This window comes from Trachemys scripta, chromosome 6 (assembly GCF_013100865.1).
Source record: "Trachemys scripta elegans isolate TJP31775 chromosome 6, CAS_Tse_1.0, whole genome shotgun sequence".
Lineage (NCBI taxonomy): Eukaryota > Metazoa > Chordata > Testudines > Emydidae > Trachemys > Trachemys scripta.
In genome coordinates, this window is record NC_048303.1 from 10,823,559 (window position 1) to 10,842,307 (window position 18,749).

General features: G+C 43.8%; 1 protein-coding gene across 1 annotated transcript in view; it reads right to left on the reverse strand.

The window, feature by feature from the left end:
- Positions 1 to 18,749, reverse strand: part of LOC117879086 (lipoxygenase homology domain-containing protein 1-like) — a 151,618-nt gene that overhangs the window by 37,458 nt on the left and 95,411 nt on the right. Inside the window, exons 7-8 of the mRNA XM_034774038.1 lie at positions 6,668 to 6,766; positions 4,572 to 4,720 (exon numbers count right to left, since the gene is read on the reverse strand). Coding sequence (XP_034629929.1) covers positions 4,572 to 4,720; positions 6,668 to 6,766 — 248 coding nt within the window. The remainder of the gene's footprint in view (positions 1 to 4,571; positions 4,721 to 6,667; positions 6,767 to 18,749) is intronic.

Genomic DNA, 18,749 nt, shown 5'->3' on the forward strand with positions numbered 1-18,749 from the left:
AGTGGACACTTTTGACCTTAATCTCCCTTCTCGATTGCCCAGTGGTAAAATGGGGATTATAGCACTCCCTCGCCGCACTGGGGTGTTGTGAAGTTAAATGTATTAACGTTTGTGAAGCACTCAGATACTGTAGTGATGAACATCATAGAATAGCCCCAGTGGAAATTAATAATTCTGTATAAAGAGCAGGGTTTGACTAGTGACAATGAGGATAAAACAAAATATTGAACAGCTGGTCATTAACTGAGCACTGTCCATCCTGTGCAATGAAAGAGACAGGGGTCTTGTGGAAAAAATAGCATGGGACCATGTAATTAAAGACTGTATCATAATGCATAAATACATGAGGGCAGAATTAAGGTTGCACGGGAAACCTTAATTCTAACATTTCTTAATTTTTGAGTACTTGACTTTGCAACCTTATTGCTCTTTTAACATAGTTTTTGAATGTGCAAGATATATATACACACATAGATACATATAACCTATGTACAGCCTTCCACCTGAGAAACTTGCAGCACTTTTACAAACCCTCATCTAAGCTTTCCAATACACCTGTGTGGATGGGAAGTATTATCTCTATTATAAAGATGAGGTGAGTGAGATGTGATTGAATCACCCAAATTCTCATAAAGAATCAGTGGCAGGGTGAGGAATAGAACCAAAAAGCCTCAACCCCTAGTCCCATGGCTTAGCCTCAAGAGCATCCAACCCTTCATGCACTTCTTCAAGCAAGCACCATCTGACACAGATTTAACTAACACACTCTCCAATCTTAGCTGAGCTTGAGTTAAACATGATGGACTCAGATCTCCACTCAATACAGTAGGAAGGACTCCGGTTGGAGTTGTCTTTATGCTGGAACGGCAAGTGCATGCTTCAGTTCTTTGCTTTGTTGTTCCTGGGTCACAGACTCTTTTACACACTCTCTTTTAGCTCTAGTAACAAGGACGTTACTGAATTCCATTGGCTTTGGATCTGGACCTGTTTAAACCATTTTCAGCAGGGTCCAAGAAACTTTACTGGGTCGATTAGTCCAGCTCCCTGTAAACGTGCAAAACTGAATTCAGAATTCGTTACTCCTAAATCGTCTCTCACAAACAGGAGTGTAGTCTAGCCTATCTTCGAGTGTTTTCAGTGAAAACAATTCCAAAACCTCCTCTTAGAGCTTAGTCCAGTGGCTGCGTGTTCTCTGTACATTCTCTGGTATTGAACCTACATTTTACCTCTTCCCTACAATGAGGAGTTTCCCATTCGGTCCTTGCTGCCCCCTTTATAAAATCTAGTCACACATCTGCAGGCAGTTAACCCCATTTCTCTTCAGTCTGCTTTTCTCCAAAGAGAACTTGCTGAGTTCACTTAACTTTTTACTCACAGCTCTTATTTTTCAGATCTTTAATCATCTTTCTTGCTCTCCTCTGAACTTTCACATGCTTTAGACCTAAACACGCTAAATAGGGCAGAATAATTATCTGATTTGTTTTACATGTGATATTCGTAGTAATACAACCCAATATAGTGCAGTAATTGCCTTTTTGCCAATGGTTCAGCCACTGATTCCTTCAGCACTCTAGGGTGCATTCATCAGGCCCTGCTGATGTCACTATATTCAAGTTATCTAAATACTCTTTAACCTTTTATTATCTGGTAGGAGAATACCAGGAGTTCGAACTCTGAGTGAGTTATAGAAGTGTTTATCTTTGGTTATAAAACACTCTGCAGTGCCGTTCTAAGGAATGACTTGATTGAACTGGGACCACTGTTGTCTCAGTTCACCTTCTATCCTTTAACTTGCTTCTCCAAGGGCTCAAAGCCTGAGCACCCCTGAGATGAAGAAATTTGGCACCTTGCTGGACCATCCCTAGAGCCAGCAACAAATGGATGAAAGGGCTGCCTAGCTTTTGCATCTTGAATTAGAATGAGCCTTGTGATTTGAGACTCTTAACTCTGTCAAGTTGACAGGAGGCAAACACATTGCTGGCACAAAGCAAATGAAACGATACTAGTAACTGGGGCAAGCCAGTTTTGAAAAGCAGTCTTTTTGCAATCCTTGCAGTGGGGAGAGACAGCTAACTGGAGTGAACCACACAACAAGGCCCCAAGATAAAGGCAAAGTCAGACAGACAGCAAAATTGGTCTTAAGGTCAAGGCACTGAATTGACACATAAGGGATCTATGCTCTAGTCTCAGTTCTTCTACAGGCTTCCTGTGTGACCGTGGACGAATTGCTTAATCTGCAAATGTGGGAATAATAATACTTCCTCTTCCCCACCCTTTGGCTGTCTAGTCTATTTATATTGTTAGCACTTCAGGGGAGGGACTGTCTCTGTGTATGCACAGCTGGGGGACTCTGGGCACGATCCCAATGCACACAATAACAGATAAGGTTGTGCTGGTGACACTTTGAAAGAAGACACACTATTTTATTAACATTTTGTCCTCTATATTTCTTTGTGTTTTATGTCTGTCCATGTTTCCAAAATGGTGCATATTACTGTAAGATGTGGGAATGATTCATACCATCCAGATATCAAAGGTAAGTAATTATTTTGCAAGTTGTTAAACAAGCATTTAAGTAACCTCTGCTTAAATCAGAATCACTGGATCATGTTTGGGTAGTTAATGAGTGCATAATTAAACTAAACATACAAAAAGTTTCAAGGGTGAATGGTGTGGGTTACAAAGTTTGGCTTAGGACAAATTACTATGATATTCGTTACCACATAATTTCAGTGTTAATCAGGACCCTTTTTAATATATATAATAATCATCAGATTATAAATGTGGTTTTGCATCTCATCTGAACAATGACACTATCTAGTACAGAGCTCCCTAACATCATTTTGGGGAGTTGGTTCAATAATAACTTAGCAGGAAATGTGCCATCTGTTGAATCATCAACACCATGTCCTGCAGCACTTACAAGAGGTGTTCCTTGAAGATCTCCTACACAAGGATTATAGCTATGCCTGGAATTACTGAAAATAAATCAGGATGGATCTGCTGGCAAAACATGGATCATTCCACATGATTTTCTGACATGGGAACCTACAATTCCCACTGACTGCAGCTCACCTTTTAGAATGATACCTATATTGTGCTCTGTAGTAGTTGGACCCACTTGAGCTAAAAGCGCTCTGAAATCACATGGATGATTTCTGTTTATCTGCCCAGATGCGGTATACCTACTGCATGGGTAAGTTTTCTATATTGTAAGAGGTCCAGCAATTTGACTCATTTGCTGTGCCCCTAATCACAAATGCTCCAAATGACAGATTTGCCATTAACTTCAGTGAGCGTTTGCGGCTGGAGAGGAAAGAAATCAAACAGGGACTTGCAAGGAGAACTGTTAATGAGAGGTCCTTTGGTTGCACAAAGAAGGTGGTGAGCTGCAGTTATGCGGAGTAAAAGCAGTGAGCACATTAGCAGATACAGAGAAAAGTTAGTAGCCCATTTAACCCCCCCTTCATTTACCATGCAAATGATCGTGCAACAGTTTTCATTCAAACGAGACACACTAAACTGTATACTCTCTATAGCGTGCCCTTGTACCACTAAATTATTTTGAGGGATTATATGGGAGCTCAGTGGTGCATGGACCTTGCACTGGCCTGTAAAATAATAAGTGTTTGTCACAGGTGTGAGTCACATTAACAGGCCTTTCTTTGTCTCTCTTTCACTGAATGAGTGAGGCAAGCAGAGGGCAGGGAGGGTTGATGTTAGAAGGTGCAGAGTACTTCTACCTCTGCAGTCCAGGGCCCAAACACTGACTTAGGTCAAGTCAATGGTGAGTTACAACCAGGTCTCCATTTTTGGCATAGATGCCGATTCCCTGTGTGCTCTGGGGCTGGAGCACCCATGGAAAAAAAAAACAGTGGGTGCTCAGCACCCACTCGCAGCCCCACTGATCAGTTCCTTCCCCTCCCCCCCCAGCACATCCCACCCACTGGTGATCAGCTGTTCAGTGGCTTGCAGAAGGCACTGGGGGGGAGGGGCGGGGTCAGGAAGAGGCGGGGGGGGGCTTGAGGAAAGGGGTGGAGTGGGGGCGAGGCCTGGGCCAGAGTGGGGATCAAGCACTCCCCAGGAACTCAGAAACTCAGCGCCTCTGGTTTTTGGTCACATGCTTGAGCGCCTCTATTTAGAATATATGCAGTGTTATAGCTGTGTTGGTCACAGGATATTAAAGGGACAAAGTGCGTGAGGTAATATCTTTTATTGGACCAACTATTTAGAGCAGGCTCAAAACTAGAGTGTTGCAGGACATGACTGAATTCGCTGGCAGGGCAGGTAAGAGAAGTTTCTGCTATAACACCTGCACTCGTCCTTCACATACCGTCGTCAACACCAGATTTGCAGTTTTAAAAATCAACTCTCTCAGAAGATTTTGGTGTGGTTATTAGCTTTGAATGTTGAATGCTTCACCCACACTTTTCTGAATAACAAGAAACTTGAATGACCAAATTGCCAGTGAGTATTTGGGTCTGTTGGTTTCGAACCAGTGAGTAGATGAGAAGTTAGACATTTTGGTCCCAGCGTAGCCCTAATTAACTGTCTCCTAAGGAATAACTAACCTTGTCAAGGAACCAGCCAGCAGAGCCACCCTTGTTATTGTGGCCTATGGTTATTTTCCGTAACTTTCCCAAATTTGGAGCATCAAGGGTGAACTTGTCCTCTGCTCCCTTTTCAAAGTTGTCCTTGTCATTGTCCAGTCTCCTCTCCCCTAAGCAAAACAATAGCAAAGGCAAAGGTGAATGAGATGGGAAAAAGTTGGTGAAGGTATCAGTACATATTTATGCATTTAAAAAAAATCTCTGTCTAGCAACGCTACCCTTATGACTAAAACAACCAGTACCAAAGCACTGCTTCTATACAGTGCGGATAGTAGAAGACAGGGAACTTTATAATCCAATGACATAGCACCATTCCTTCAGCACACAAAAAAGCAAGTGGGGTTTGCTGGCTGATCTCCCCAAGCCAGGGCTGGAGGGCTGAAGGCAGGAGAACAGCAGAGGGAGTTGACTGCTGGCTTTCATGTCGGAGAGCTGGAGCCAAGAGCCAGAGAGCGCTGACGGCAGGGGGCGGACACGCCTGAGCTGGAGCCAGAGGGCTGCAGGGCTCCCAGCAGAGCGGCAGGGAGAGTTCCCACTGGGAAGAGTGGGGCTGCACCCACCTGGAAGGGCTGAGGGGTGGTGGCTGTCCTGGTAAAAGGACAGGAGGTGTGTGACGAAGAGCCCAGGTGTGGCAGAAGATACTGCAGTATGGTATGGAAGGACTCCCAGCAGAGGCTGGAAGGATTCCCATGGGGAAAAACAGGGTTTTAAGGACTATATACAGTGAGTGTGAGAAGTAAACTATATTTGGGACTCTTACTGGGCATTATTTTGGTAATTAACTGGCCCTAAGGAGAGGTACTACTTAAGCAAGTAAGCCTGTGTGAAAGGGAAACTGAGGCAGGCACACCTGTCATGTAATGGCTTGCTGTAGGAGGGTGCTCCAGGCCAGTTGTGCCCTATGACAGTTATTTACATCACTCAGAAGTTTCCAAAGATAGATGACTGGGTGGCTCTTTTATTTTCTCTGTTGCCACATTTCAAACAGTTCTGCTTTTAAAAGTCTATCCAACCATTTAAAATACTTTTAGAGGTAGATACAAGCTGCAGAATTCCAGATTTACCATGCCTCAAAGCTCAGGGGCTTTTGGATTTTGAATTTTGCTCAAGACCACTATAAAGAGAGGAGTTATGTGCAAATTTAGGGTCCAAGTTTGGATTTTCAACACCTCTGAACTCAAAGGAGTTTGCTTTTATGGAAAAGTGTTGAAGAATTGAACAGGGATATAACCAATAGTATTCGACATTAATTATGCTAAAAGCCGATAGAATTTAATAGGGAATGAAATCCTTTCAACAAATGTTAAAGAACCATTCCCCAGAATGCAAGATAAGTGATATCTTTCTGTATTAAATTCTATAGGATAGTTAAACTATAGAAAGGACTTCATTTTTTTCCTGAAGTCTTGAAGACTTTTCTGTAAGGGTGGGTGCGGGGGTTTGGTTTGGGCCCAACTCTAATTATTATTCTGATCTTATAGATGAAACATAATGTTTACTAAAATCAAGTGCATACTATGATGTTTTGCTACAGCCTTTGTTTCATAAAATAAATGCAGCTTATCAGCTGATTTGAATTAAACGGTGATACAAATGGTGACACGATCGCTCTTTAAATGGACAGATATTCAAGCATCTTCAACGATTAAAGTTTGAAAGAATATGAGTGGACAAAATTCTTCTCTCAGCTTCCTAAAAGGGATTGCCAATATTTTGTTTTCCCTTCATGTATGGATATCACATTCACATCCGATATTTTAGTGGATTGTTTCCCTGTTGAATTGGTCTATGCCCGTGTGTCTATACCAGGAATTTTTGTGTTAGCTGACACAGCAGTAGAAAAGCCTGACCCTTGTTCACATTCCAGCTGTTCTGCTATTGCACCTGCTGAAAATTATGGGTCTGAAAAATCCTAAACTAGACAGGCCATTGGTTGTCCTTTCACGGAGCCAAATCATTTTGCATATTCCAGATTGTGCTGTTTGTTGTTCAGCTATCAGGCTCGCCTAGGGCAGAGCAGGAAAAAGTATTTTAGGAAATGATTTGCATTTGAATACCTGTGTCTCCATTCTCGCCAAAGATATTAATGAAGACATCTGCATCTGTTCCACTGCCACTAATGTCTCCGGTAAACACTCGGACCACATACTTGTTAACTGCAAAGACAGAAGGAGAAATGCCCAGCATATTAACAATACAAGCCATGGATCAACATAAAGCAGACTGATACACGCCAGACCTGCCACGGTGGTGCAGTATGCCTTGGGAGCACTTGGACAATATGGGATGCTAGGAGCCACTGTTCATAATGGTTAGTACACGGAACGCTATGGTGACTATCGCAACAGACTCAAAGAGTGAAAGTCTGGTCCCACTGAAGTCAGTGGGAGTTTTGCCATTATGGGGGGTCAGGATTTCACCCAACATGTGTATGACAATCCTGGTTTAGTACGCAGGCCTCCATTCACAGCCTTTCCTGGCTGTTGTAACACTGCCACTACAGGGAGAGCCAGGCTGCAACACATACAAGAAAATTTCAATAAAGAAGGAAAACCAAAGCTTAACCAAGGCAATTGAAATACTCCCCCAAAACTTTCCCAAAATTAATCCTACACTGATCCCTCTCCTAATAAGAGTGACAAGATAAGTGGAGTTTCTGCTGGAGGGTATTGTGCACACACCTCCTTGCATTAGCGCCCCCATCCCCATCCCAATTCTGCAGGGAGCTCTCTGTGGGGTTGGAAACTGTGCCACAGAGACATCTGATACTCCCTGTTTCTTCTATCTACAGTACTTACAACCCCCCATCACTGGACTAGCCAAGCACCTCACAATCTTGAATGTATTTATCCTGATAACACCCCTCTGAGAAAGGGCAGTGCTGTTATTCCCATTTTACAGCTAGGGAACTGAAGCACAGAGAGACTAAATGACTTATCCAAGCTCAGACAGGATGCGTGTGGCACAGGAGGGAACTGAACCTAGGCATCCCACAGGCTAGGCTAGCTCCCAAAGCATTGGATCGTCTTCTCTCCCTCTGTGGAAGGGGTGCAAACCATTCTAGGAAGACCGTTTCCCTCATCAGATCTCAGTGACCTTTGGCGTCCACGTCTCAGGGCAGGAGGAGCAGATCATTCAGTTCTTGGCCTTTTTTACCGGAAGTTTGAACAAATGACACAAGTGGGGCAAATTGTGGTGCTGACCCATGGCCATTCAACACACTAAGGTCTATGTTAGCCTTGTTTTTCTGAAACATCAATGGTCCGAGTAACCCAAACAACTGCTTTAGATCTGACCCCTCCAATTCTGAACACTACACGGCAGCTAACTTTGCAGCTTAGCCGACACTCAGCAAGAGCAGGCGAGAACAAATATTTTGAAGAAAGATCAGTCAACTGAAGAAGTGCAAAGACTTGGAAAGGTCCCATCCCGCTATCCCATCCAGTTTAAAAATGTTGCTGCTTTCTAGAATATAAAAAAAGTCAGAAGCGAGTGACGGTATCAAGCACTGTACCTTTGACGTTGTAATGCCAAACTGCAATGCTATATCGTATGTGGCACTAAGGCGCCCGAAAAGCACTTACATCAATAAGAAGCACAGATATTTCCATTGTCCAGACTCTTCAAAACTAGGGATGGGATTTTTCAGATATGATCAAGGTTAGCCTAACCCCGGCTCCCATTGATATCAATGGAAAAATACCCACTGACTTCAATGGAAATTTAGGACAATGTTCAGCAGTTTTAAAAATCCCACCCTAGTTTAGTTGACTGATTGTACTGTTGCAGTACTCATCTTTCTTTACACCAGGTGGCAAGCTCCATTGATATTTAGACCGGAGTGAACAACATGCAGCAAATAACGTATTCAGCGACGGTTCTCTCTCCATGAACAGCCTACAAATTACTTGTATATTTTTATTACATCTCTACCCCGATATATCACGAATTCGGATATAACGCGCTAGAGCAGTGCTCCGGGGGAGAGGAGGGGGCTGCGCACTCCGGCGGATCAAAGCAAGTTCAATAGAACGCGGTTTCACCTATAACGCGGTAAGATTTTTTGGCTCCCAAGGACAGCGTTATATTGGGGTAGGGGTGTATTTTATGTTATTTGCCAAATACTTCCTGGTCTAGAGACTGTTCCTGGGTAGTTTGCTACAATATTCCTCTTTCGAGATGTGTTGATGAGTTTTCATTGAATCTGTAGGAAATGCAACTGCAGAACTACAAATTTGGCCAGGGGGCTGCGGGGCAAATATAGTACCTGTCACAGCTAATCTTTTAAATACTAAAAATCAGGTTGACAGTTGAAGAGCCCCTGTCACCAAATGCATCACCACACAATAAAATAATATGAGTTAAAATGATCTTAATAATAAATAACCAGAAGTAAAGGGGCAGAACCTGACTCCCAGTAGGGAGGACTCCTGAAGACTTTTGCCGGTACAGCTAATGCAACAACAGGAGATGCAAGCCCCAGACAGTTCTCATTTCTAAACAGCCAAAGCCAGAGTTGGTAGAGTTTAACGCTTTGATCTTGCTGGTGGACTTCTGTTCCCACATGCTACTAACAGCATTATTAGGCCTTGAGTCCCCAAACTGGTGAAGGAGGAAACATGCTGTGACCCTAAGAGCATCCCAATGCCAGAGAGCAAGAGGCTCTGGTATCAGTGAGTTTCAGCTGGCCTGACCAGTTCAGTGGACACCGATTCAGTGTACCTCATAATCTGTATCTAACAGGTGTCATGTAAGGTATCATTGGAAAAACCAGTAACACCCTGATCATTAATATTCTTTCATGTATGTACAGTAAGCGCCCAAAGGACTGTACAAATGTGAAAGAAATATGAGACTAAAACATGTTTGAATCAGTAAGTTTGGGGTGCAGGTAAACAAGTTTTTTCCAGACAAAAAGGCTGATGCCTCCATCCAGGTGCAATCACAGACAATTGGCAACCACAGTCAAGCAGCCATTCATTGGCATATTGGAGTCTGCAGGGTCAGATCAACGTGCTTGGTAAAAAGCACCAGTGGGGAAGAAACCAGCATGGAACCTTCTCCATCAGACGCCATGGTACCTCTCCTCACTGAAGGGCACTGGACTTTGAGAAGGGCAGATTTCAAAGGTTCACTGGATTATAAAAAAAAAAGGGGGGGCAAAAAGCCCCAAGGGATTTCACTTTCTCACTTTTATTTGCTGGTAACTGTTTCTGCCTTTCTCCTTTACACTTGAACTCACTTCCAGTCCTCTCTTTTCGTTACTAAACTTCCTTTACATCCAATCTAAACTAACCCAGTGCGGCGTTTGAATCCAAGTGATTGTTTAACTCCAGTTAACGCAACAAACTGTTGTATTTTTGTCTCTTTAAAGGAGCAACGGACCTTATTACCAAATGTTCCAATAGAGGGCTGGACATTTCAGGGCAGACGGTTTGGGGGACCTTCAGGATGCGGGGTATGTTGAGGTCATTTGACTAGTAGTAACCAAGGCTGGTGAAGAGCAGAGTGTGGATGTGGTGTAACAAGCAGGCTGCTGGAGTCAGAGTTGCTGAACCAGGGCTATTCATCACATGGACACTCAGTGCATAGTCATCTGCTGGCTGGGAGCATCCAGACAGGGACCAATAGCACCAGAGCATTTTAAGGCACTTAGGTTTCAGGACAAGAAGTGACACAACCTCTCACTGGTCCATGTTGCATCCCGCACAGAGCAGCTTACGGGATCAGGATTAGGGTATAAGTGTCCAAACAAGACAGCAGAGAGGACTTCTTCAAGCCACACCCAGAGCTGACCCATTTTTGCAAACAGCAGCTAATACACAATCTTCCCTGGAGCAGGACCGGTCAGTGAGAGAGATGATTGTACAAGAGCTTGCCAGATAAGATACCTTGAAGATTTCATTGACATCCCTAGGATGCAAATTTGAGGCAATGACTTCATGGATCAGCCATCGAGTTGGATGAGCTGACGGGATCAAGTGTCGTGTTGCACAGCCAGAGGAGGAAGAAAAGAACTTTCAAAACTAACGTGGGATAGCCCTGCTCTTGCAAACACTTGTGCATGTGGTTAACTTTCAGACAACACATATTCCGTTTCACCAAAAAAACTGTTTCAGTATTTTTGTTACACATCAGAATGAAGATTAGACCTTTCAAAGTTTTTCACAACAAAATGAGAGAGACAGAGAAAGAGACCTCACCCCACCCCAGAATAGACAATAGCCTCATGGTTGGGCTTTCACCTGGGAAATGAGTGTTGTCTGATCATAATAAACATGTACACTCTACAGGCTAGACATCTGCAGAGATATATATGAAATTGTTTTTATATTAGTCATTTGGTACACTTAGTTTCCTCCTGTCCCCACTAATAAAGGACATATCTGTCAAACCAGTGCTGTCATTACAGTGCATGCATATATGTAATTTGTAAAACACATCTATATATATTTCTTTGTTGAGCTTGGAGGTTCTCAGCACATGGACCAGCATATTTGATTCTTGTAGTTGTACATTTTTAAATATGGGAATTTGCCCATACTGTGGCAGGGAGCCTGCCAACCCCAGATTCCTGGCTGGAGCCAGGTCTCTGGGAGCTGGTAGGGTCCCTGCTCTGTGGCAGCAGCCTTGGATAAAGCCAGGTCTTTTGGGGCTGCTAAGATCCCCACTCCATGGCAGGACACCTGCCAGACTCCAGACCCCCAGCAGGAGAAGAGAGCCTAGCAGCCCTGGGGGCCCATCACAGGTCAGGCTGGCTCCCTGCTGCAGAGCTGCTAAGGAAATTGACATTCTTGTCAGTTTCATGGCTGCTATTCAGTGAATAGCTGACAAACATCAATTTCACATTGTGTTTCAGGAACATCATATTTCAGCGTTTCTGAAATTAGAGCTTTCAGCTATTTCCTGATGTTCCTACATCTTCACGGTAACTAGTGCACAACCTGTGTAACCTGCAAGGGTATATCCTATGCGTGTATAATGTCTGCCGTCCTTTTCTTTTTCCATGCAATCATGTATGCTGTGCACTTACAGGCATTCCAGCTTCCACTGACACAATTCATCTAGGAAAGTGGCACTCATAAAGCAGTCCCCAGGAAGGATTCTGAGAGATGTTACATGGATGCGATCTCTGGAAAGTAATGGGGTGGCACTAACTGACATGGCCCTGGGTGTACTGAAGAAGTGGGAGGTGCGGTAGTCAAGTGCTTTATTGTGTTGTATGCTCCTAACAAACTCGGGTGCAGCTGTCAACAGCCAAGTGAACTAACTGGCAATTCTACCTGGCACTAGATTGAGTTTTCTAGCATTAAAGGGTTCAGGGTTTGTTTTGCTGGGAAGTGGGAGAGTCGTGTGACTGTTGGCACCAGCCTGGGCTTCAGCTCAATTCCCAGCTGTTCCACAGACATCCTATAAACCCTGGGCAAGTAATCTCTCTCTCTCTCTGGGTATCAGTTCTCCATGTGTAAATCCCCCTTTCCCCCCTCTTGTCTAGTTAAATTGTACTCTTTGGAGCAGGAACTGTCCCTTACTATGGAATATGTCCAGCACTAAATGCAATGGAGCCTTGATCTTGGCTGGGGCTCCCCCCCCCCCCCGTAATACAAATAAATAATGCATTTCACAGGTTCCATTGAGTCACTCCATCCCTACTTGTCCATCCGTCCTTACTAGTTCTAAACTACTCTTACTTCCAGGCACCCGTAGCCGTGGACAACTTATGGATCCATCCCAGTCCATTCAGAAATTTGAAAACCACTTCGTTATTTTCCTTTCAGCTTAAACTCAGTCCCTCCTTCCACTGGCAAATTGATATTGACCAGATGCCCATTCTGCCATGCCACACTATTCCACTAACTGTGCAGTTCATTTAGTTGTCAGTTACTCATTGGAGGTATGAAGTCTGTCTCCTGAAATTCCATAAGAGGGAATCTCAGCAGTACTTTAAAAAAAAAAAAAAAAAAACAGAAAATGCTGGGGGGAAGAGGGGGCGGCTAATAGTTTTAGCTAAATCTTATTTCAGCCACTAGATGGCGCCCTCAAGCACGAGCTGCCAAACTCATCTATTGCAATAAGCAGGGAAGATCATGCTTCATTACTTAAAGCTATCATCTCCCACTGTGCTCGGTGACGCTCTCCATTATACATTTCTGACTAGCTTCCTTGTGCATGACCTGCAATGTGGCAGGTTACCAGCAGGGCGTCAAACAATCAAGCAATGGCACAGCCGTCTGATATATAACACGCTGGGTAAAAAGCCAGAGACCTAACTCTGGGAAGCGTTGTGATTACCTGGGTAGATGACTTCTAATCATTTTAATTCCATTTTACAAACACAGCCATGGGAGTAGTCTGTTAAAATGCATCCCCACATTGACGAACGCTGTGACTGTTACTCCACCGCGTGTTTGGGATCCATAAAGACGCAGTGGAGTGTGCAGAAACGAGCCAGCCCTGTTGCCTGTGATTTGCTAGCACTCCAGCTTTATGGCAGCGCTAGAAATTGAATCATAACTAATCTGAAAAGCGGAATAATTCACCCTAGAGGAAGAAGGAAGCCTGGGCCGGGCACTGGCCTGTGACTCAGGTGATGGGAGTTCAATTCCTAGCTTTGCCATAGATTCTTTATGTGACCTTCAAAAAGTCAATTTCTCTCTCTGGTCATAAAGAGACGTAGGCAATTCGGCACTGAGCATCGCAACAGCTTTTAGGTGCTGAGAAAATCACAGGAACACAGCGCGATTCACAGAGCCTGAGTTAGGTACCTAGGCTCCCTATACAATGACTGGAGACAGACAGATGCCTTCGAATGTGATTCACAAAAGCCAGCACATGCTAAGAAGAAAACTGCCTAAGCTAGCTAATGGGAGATACCAATGAGAGAGGTAGGTGCTAAGCTCCAACCTGCTCTCAGAGATAGGTGCCTAAGTCCAGGCTTCAGGGAGATGCCTCTTTCTGCTAGCAAGTAACGAGCTGGGGGAAGTTCTGGGGCTGGAGCACCCATTGAAAAAAATAGTGGGTGCTCAGCACCCACCAGCCACAGCTGTTCTGCAGAGCCCTGCTATTAGCTGTTTGGCAGTTCGCCCCAATCAGCTGTTTGGGGGGTTCCACTGATCATCTGTTTGGCAGCTGGGGGAGGGGTTTGGGGGAGAGCAGAGAGCAGCTAGAGGTGGGGGCCTCAGGGCGGGGGGTGGAGTGGGGGCGGGAAGAGGCGGAGCAAGAGCGAGGCATTAGAGGAAGGGATGAAGTAGTGGCGGGTCAGGCTGAGTGGGGATGGAGCACGCCTGGGGAAAAATAAAAGAAAATCAGCGACTATGGCAGCAGGCGTGCTCAGAGACTGCCTAGATCTACACAAAACAGCTCGGGGAGGTGGGGAGATGAAGAAGGAGAGGACAAGGAGGAGGACCTTTTTCACCCCTAGCGCAGTGGTTAGGGCACTCAGCTAGGGTGTTTGCATCCCCCATTCTCCTCTTCACATTGAGGCAGAGGTGGACTGGGTATTAAACCCATATACTGGCCAGATCTGACTAGGGCAGGACAGTACTGCTCTGGGGGTCCTAGGCTGGGAAGCTGGTGGTTAGAGAGCCTGTGTGTAACTACCGCCGGGTATGTCCCTACCTGTGTGAATGCTGGTGAAAGTGCAGGCTGGAGGGCTTTGCAGCTTGTCACAGCAGTGCAATGTGAAAGGGAGCCCAGGCTGGTGGTTCAGAGGGCTCAGTGGTACCACAGTTCCAGGTGTCACCCCGGGGGAACCTGTCACACCGACCTTCCCCTGGTTCATGATTCATTCTGGGACTTAGGCGGGAGATAGGTGTCCAGACAGCCTGAGTAAGGCTGCAGTACACATACTCGGAGGCAGAACCAAAGGAACCTAGGCAACTTTTACCACAAAAACGTAGGTGCCAAGCAAGTTTAGGCGCCCACAGGGTTTGGTGGCAGCCGAGCAGGGGTTTTATGGATCGCAGTGGCACCTAAAATCGGGACATTGGTGCCTAAGTCTGGGGGCTTAGGTGACTAAGCACCTTTGTGAATTCCACCCTCTGTGCCTCAATAACTCACTGTGAAAGGATGGTGATAATTGTTCCTTGCTGACTACAAATAATAGGGGCCATACAACAGGCAGAGTGAGACAGACAACAAGAACCCAGAACAACTGCCACTAAAGTCAATGGAAAAACTCCTCTTGAGCTCAAAAGGAGTTGGCTCAGGCTCCCAGAGAGAGATGGAATTAGGGGTGCTGCTGCACGCCCTGCCTGGAAGGAGATTCCATCAGATACAGGATTTACAGTTAGCGGCTCTCCGCACCCCCACTATACAAATTGTCCCAGCACCTTTGGAAAGGTTTGGCTTTTTGCTGCATAAAAACACTGCACACTGTCCAATAAAAGATCGTTTCCCCTGTCCCCGCAAGAAAAATGTGGAAGTCATTAGATCAGCAGGTCGTTTCTGTGCCTCCGAAAATTAATTCCTGTCAAGAGTAACTGACGACTATCCTTGGTAATGAACGGCAGCTTTCATAGTCTGTCATTAGCTTCTTCAACTGAATATTTGAACTGGGAATTCAGACTGGTTGTGTATTCGGAGGTACAAGAGCATTTGGAGGACCGGGGATGTTTATGAAGAGTTCAGTGATGCTTTCCTATTAACTGAATTTGACCACGAGTGGAGACTATCACCCTATCAAAATGCAGTATTAGTAGGGAAGAAACTCCAGAGAGTATTTCTATTATTTTGCAGTACATACATTTAGAAACAGCTGCTGAGTCTGAAGCAACCCTGAAACAAAGCTAATTAGTCTCAAAAGTTTTTTGCTCTGAGTATGCTCCAGAGCAATAGAGATGATTGCTATTATGCAACAAAACCTTAACAGTAAAAGGAAAATGATTGTTTCCTCTATTGAGTATTACGATTATTCTCCTTTTGCCCAATACCCTCTTGTGTTTAATTCAGCTGTTCATTTCAGCATTGTGCAGCCCAGAGACCACAAGATCAAGCCCCAACAGGTGTGGCCTCAGTATGAAATTAAAACATGCAGCAAAATGTTTTTTGCAGTGCTGTTGTTGGTCCCATGTTGGTCCCAGGATATGAGAGAGACAAGGTGGATGAGGTAATATCTTTTATTGAATCAACTTATGTTGGTCCATAGAAATTGGTTCAATAAAATATATTACTTCACCCACTTCATCTCCATCAAAATGCTGAGCGTATATGGAACCCAATAGGGACATTCCTGCGAAACAGTTCATCAGAAGCAATCTACAGATGAAGCACTGGTGTATTGGGGCGAGTTCCTTTAGTTTTACTTAACTCTCACAGCTTTCAAAGATTCTCATTGTTTTTCATTAGTTCAGCCTCACTTAAAGTCGCAATCCAGCAACCCTAGTATGTGCAAAACTCCTGTTAAACTCAATGGGAATTCTGCATAAAGAGAGTTTGCAAAATCATCCAAAAATCTAACAGGATCACACCAAATTGTATCTCAAGTCCAAGTCAAAAGAGCTTTGCTATACCATTGCTTGTAGCACTGTGCCTATTATTAAGAAATACTGGCCACAATTTAAGATATTTAAGTCCTATTCAGCAAAGCATTTGAGCATATGCTTTGCTTTGAATCAGGATGGATTTAAGCACATGCTTAAGAGCTTTGCTGAACTGAGGGCCTTTTCAAGCCCTAACTGCGTCAAGAACTCATAATTCCTCAAATTGGCTAATATTAAAACATAACAAAAGGGAGTTTGCTTCCTCCTAGCAAAAAACAAACAAACAAGCAAACCTCATTCTTAGTCTTTGAATAGTGCAGATTGTGGCTAGACTCGACTCAAACACTCACAGATTAGCTAACACATTTTAATCTTGTATATACTGATGTGCATCCAGACAAACAAGTTCTGGGTGGTTTGGTCTCTTTTTGGAGATAAATTCCAACCATAATAAAATTTGAAGAAAATGTATTCTATGGTCCTTACTGATCATGGTCTTCCTTTTCCTCTGATTGTTGAGGGACTCAATCCCAATCTCCTTGGTTGATCTCACTACCTTCACCCTACACAAGAACGTACCAACAAGTGGCTATGAAAGCACGCGAAGAAGTAACAGACCCATGTCAATATTCAGTTTGGTCAGCTGAACTTCAATAATTTACTATTACAGGAATACTGGCAAAAAAAAATTAAGCAGAGTGCTCACATACAGAAACTCACTTGGAGGATTTGTCATTAGTTCCCATCCATAATGACTCAATTTCTTGTTGCCAGATGTGTTCTTTTAGGGAAGCAACTTAGGCAGCTGTATCACTTGGAAATAGTCACAGATATGGCTAATCTTTATTTATAATATTCAATTTTTGCCAAATAATAAAAATAATAATATAAATCAGTGAGCAACTCCTGGTCCTTTTAACTTAGAGGATAATATATACAATATATACACTAAATTACGCTGGCTGCTTCCTCCCTCAAGTTTCTGATGAACAATGCATTACATCTGCTTCCTAGCAAAAAGAATGACATGTTTGTTCAATAGCCCTTTTAGATTTCTGAGGCATAATACAGCTCCATTGTAAACAAATTTATTATTAATAAGCTGGATAAGATTAAACTTTTCCCAAAGAAAGAGTTATCACTAATTAAGCAAATGGAACAGTTAGATCATTTTAGCTCACACACAGGGTACAGTAATAGTTTTCTCCTATTCTAAATATGCAGCCTTGTCAGGGGTTGCATAAACTGTTATCTGCAACATTTATTGCCGATTGTGTTTGATCTTTAGCAACTTTGGAGTTTTAACGGCCTAGGAGCCAGTTGGAGACCAGTCTTTAGTTCTGAACCCGTTTGGAACAGCCAAATTGGCAGGATTTCATGAAAATGTTATGACCTATAATTCAGCATTAACTTAAACTATGCAAAGTCTAAGGTTATTTATGGGTGCTTATACTTCTTTATTGGTTTTACAGCTTAGAAAAATAAAATGCCCTTTTGAAAATTAGTTTCCTTGTTTTCTCTTTGTAAAAGAATGGTTTTACAGGATTTATCTAGATTAGAAAAAGAGATCTGGGTTACGTCATGGTCTGCTAACATGCGCTAGATAACCCTGGCCTAACCACGACCTTATCCCTAGTGTGCAGGTAGGCTAGAGTTATGTGTTGGAAAGCCTAGGGCAGACCTCGATCAGCTAAATTGAGGTCAAAATGATTAACCTGTGGCTTCACAAGGGGAAAGGTCATGATCAGGCCATGTTTAGCTAGCATGTTAGTAAACGCCAGCCACTTTTCTTAATCTAGACAAAACCACAGTGGAAAGGCAAAAGGTTTTGGATTGACAGCATTGTCCATTAAACCACAGAATAGGTACATCGCAGACAATGACAGTACAAATTTCTTCTCACTCCCTACCAATATTTCTCAGTACTGCCCAAGATGGACCTCTACGAGGAATGGCAAGGCAGTTCAATATCTGTGACAATTCAGTCCTTGGCTTTCTGTTCAGACTGCCAGCAAGGAGCCAACTGATTTCAATGTTGGTGCTGATTTTTTTGATGTGGACACACGAGGAACCAGATGGCTCCTCCATCCAGCTGAGGAGGTCTGGACACAGCTTTTTCCAGAGCCTGCCCGTGCTGCTTTGAGCTTCACCTAAACAGGGAAGAGAACAGCAGCAGCCCTGGGGATAGTTCCAAAGCAAGGTGAGAGGCTCCTGCCACCTCGAATGCAGGCTGGGCAGCGAAGGTGCTCCCATGTTTTGTTTGGCAATGCTTCTCCTCAATCCAAAAGAGTTCCACACACTGGTGCTTTAGCAGTACACCAGGAGCCATGGATTATGTCCTAATGTTACTATTCTCAATCCACTGAAAGTTGGCAGCAATTTCATTTCCTAATGGGTGTTTGGGCCAAAGCCATTGACACCAATGGAAAGCCTCCCATTGACTTCAGTTTAGATACGGTCCTTTGTGCAAGGTTCGGTTGCAGTCACACAACCCTAAGAATTCATGAAGGGGAAACAACATAAGGTTGAACAAGATCCCGTCCTTGCAATTAATATCTATGCTGTAAATTAATCCAGGCTACCCACAGCAGCGTTTAGGTAAATAAGAATCTGTAGCAACATACTTGTCAAAGGACCATGGGCCTATGGCACTGTGTTT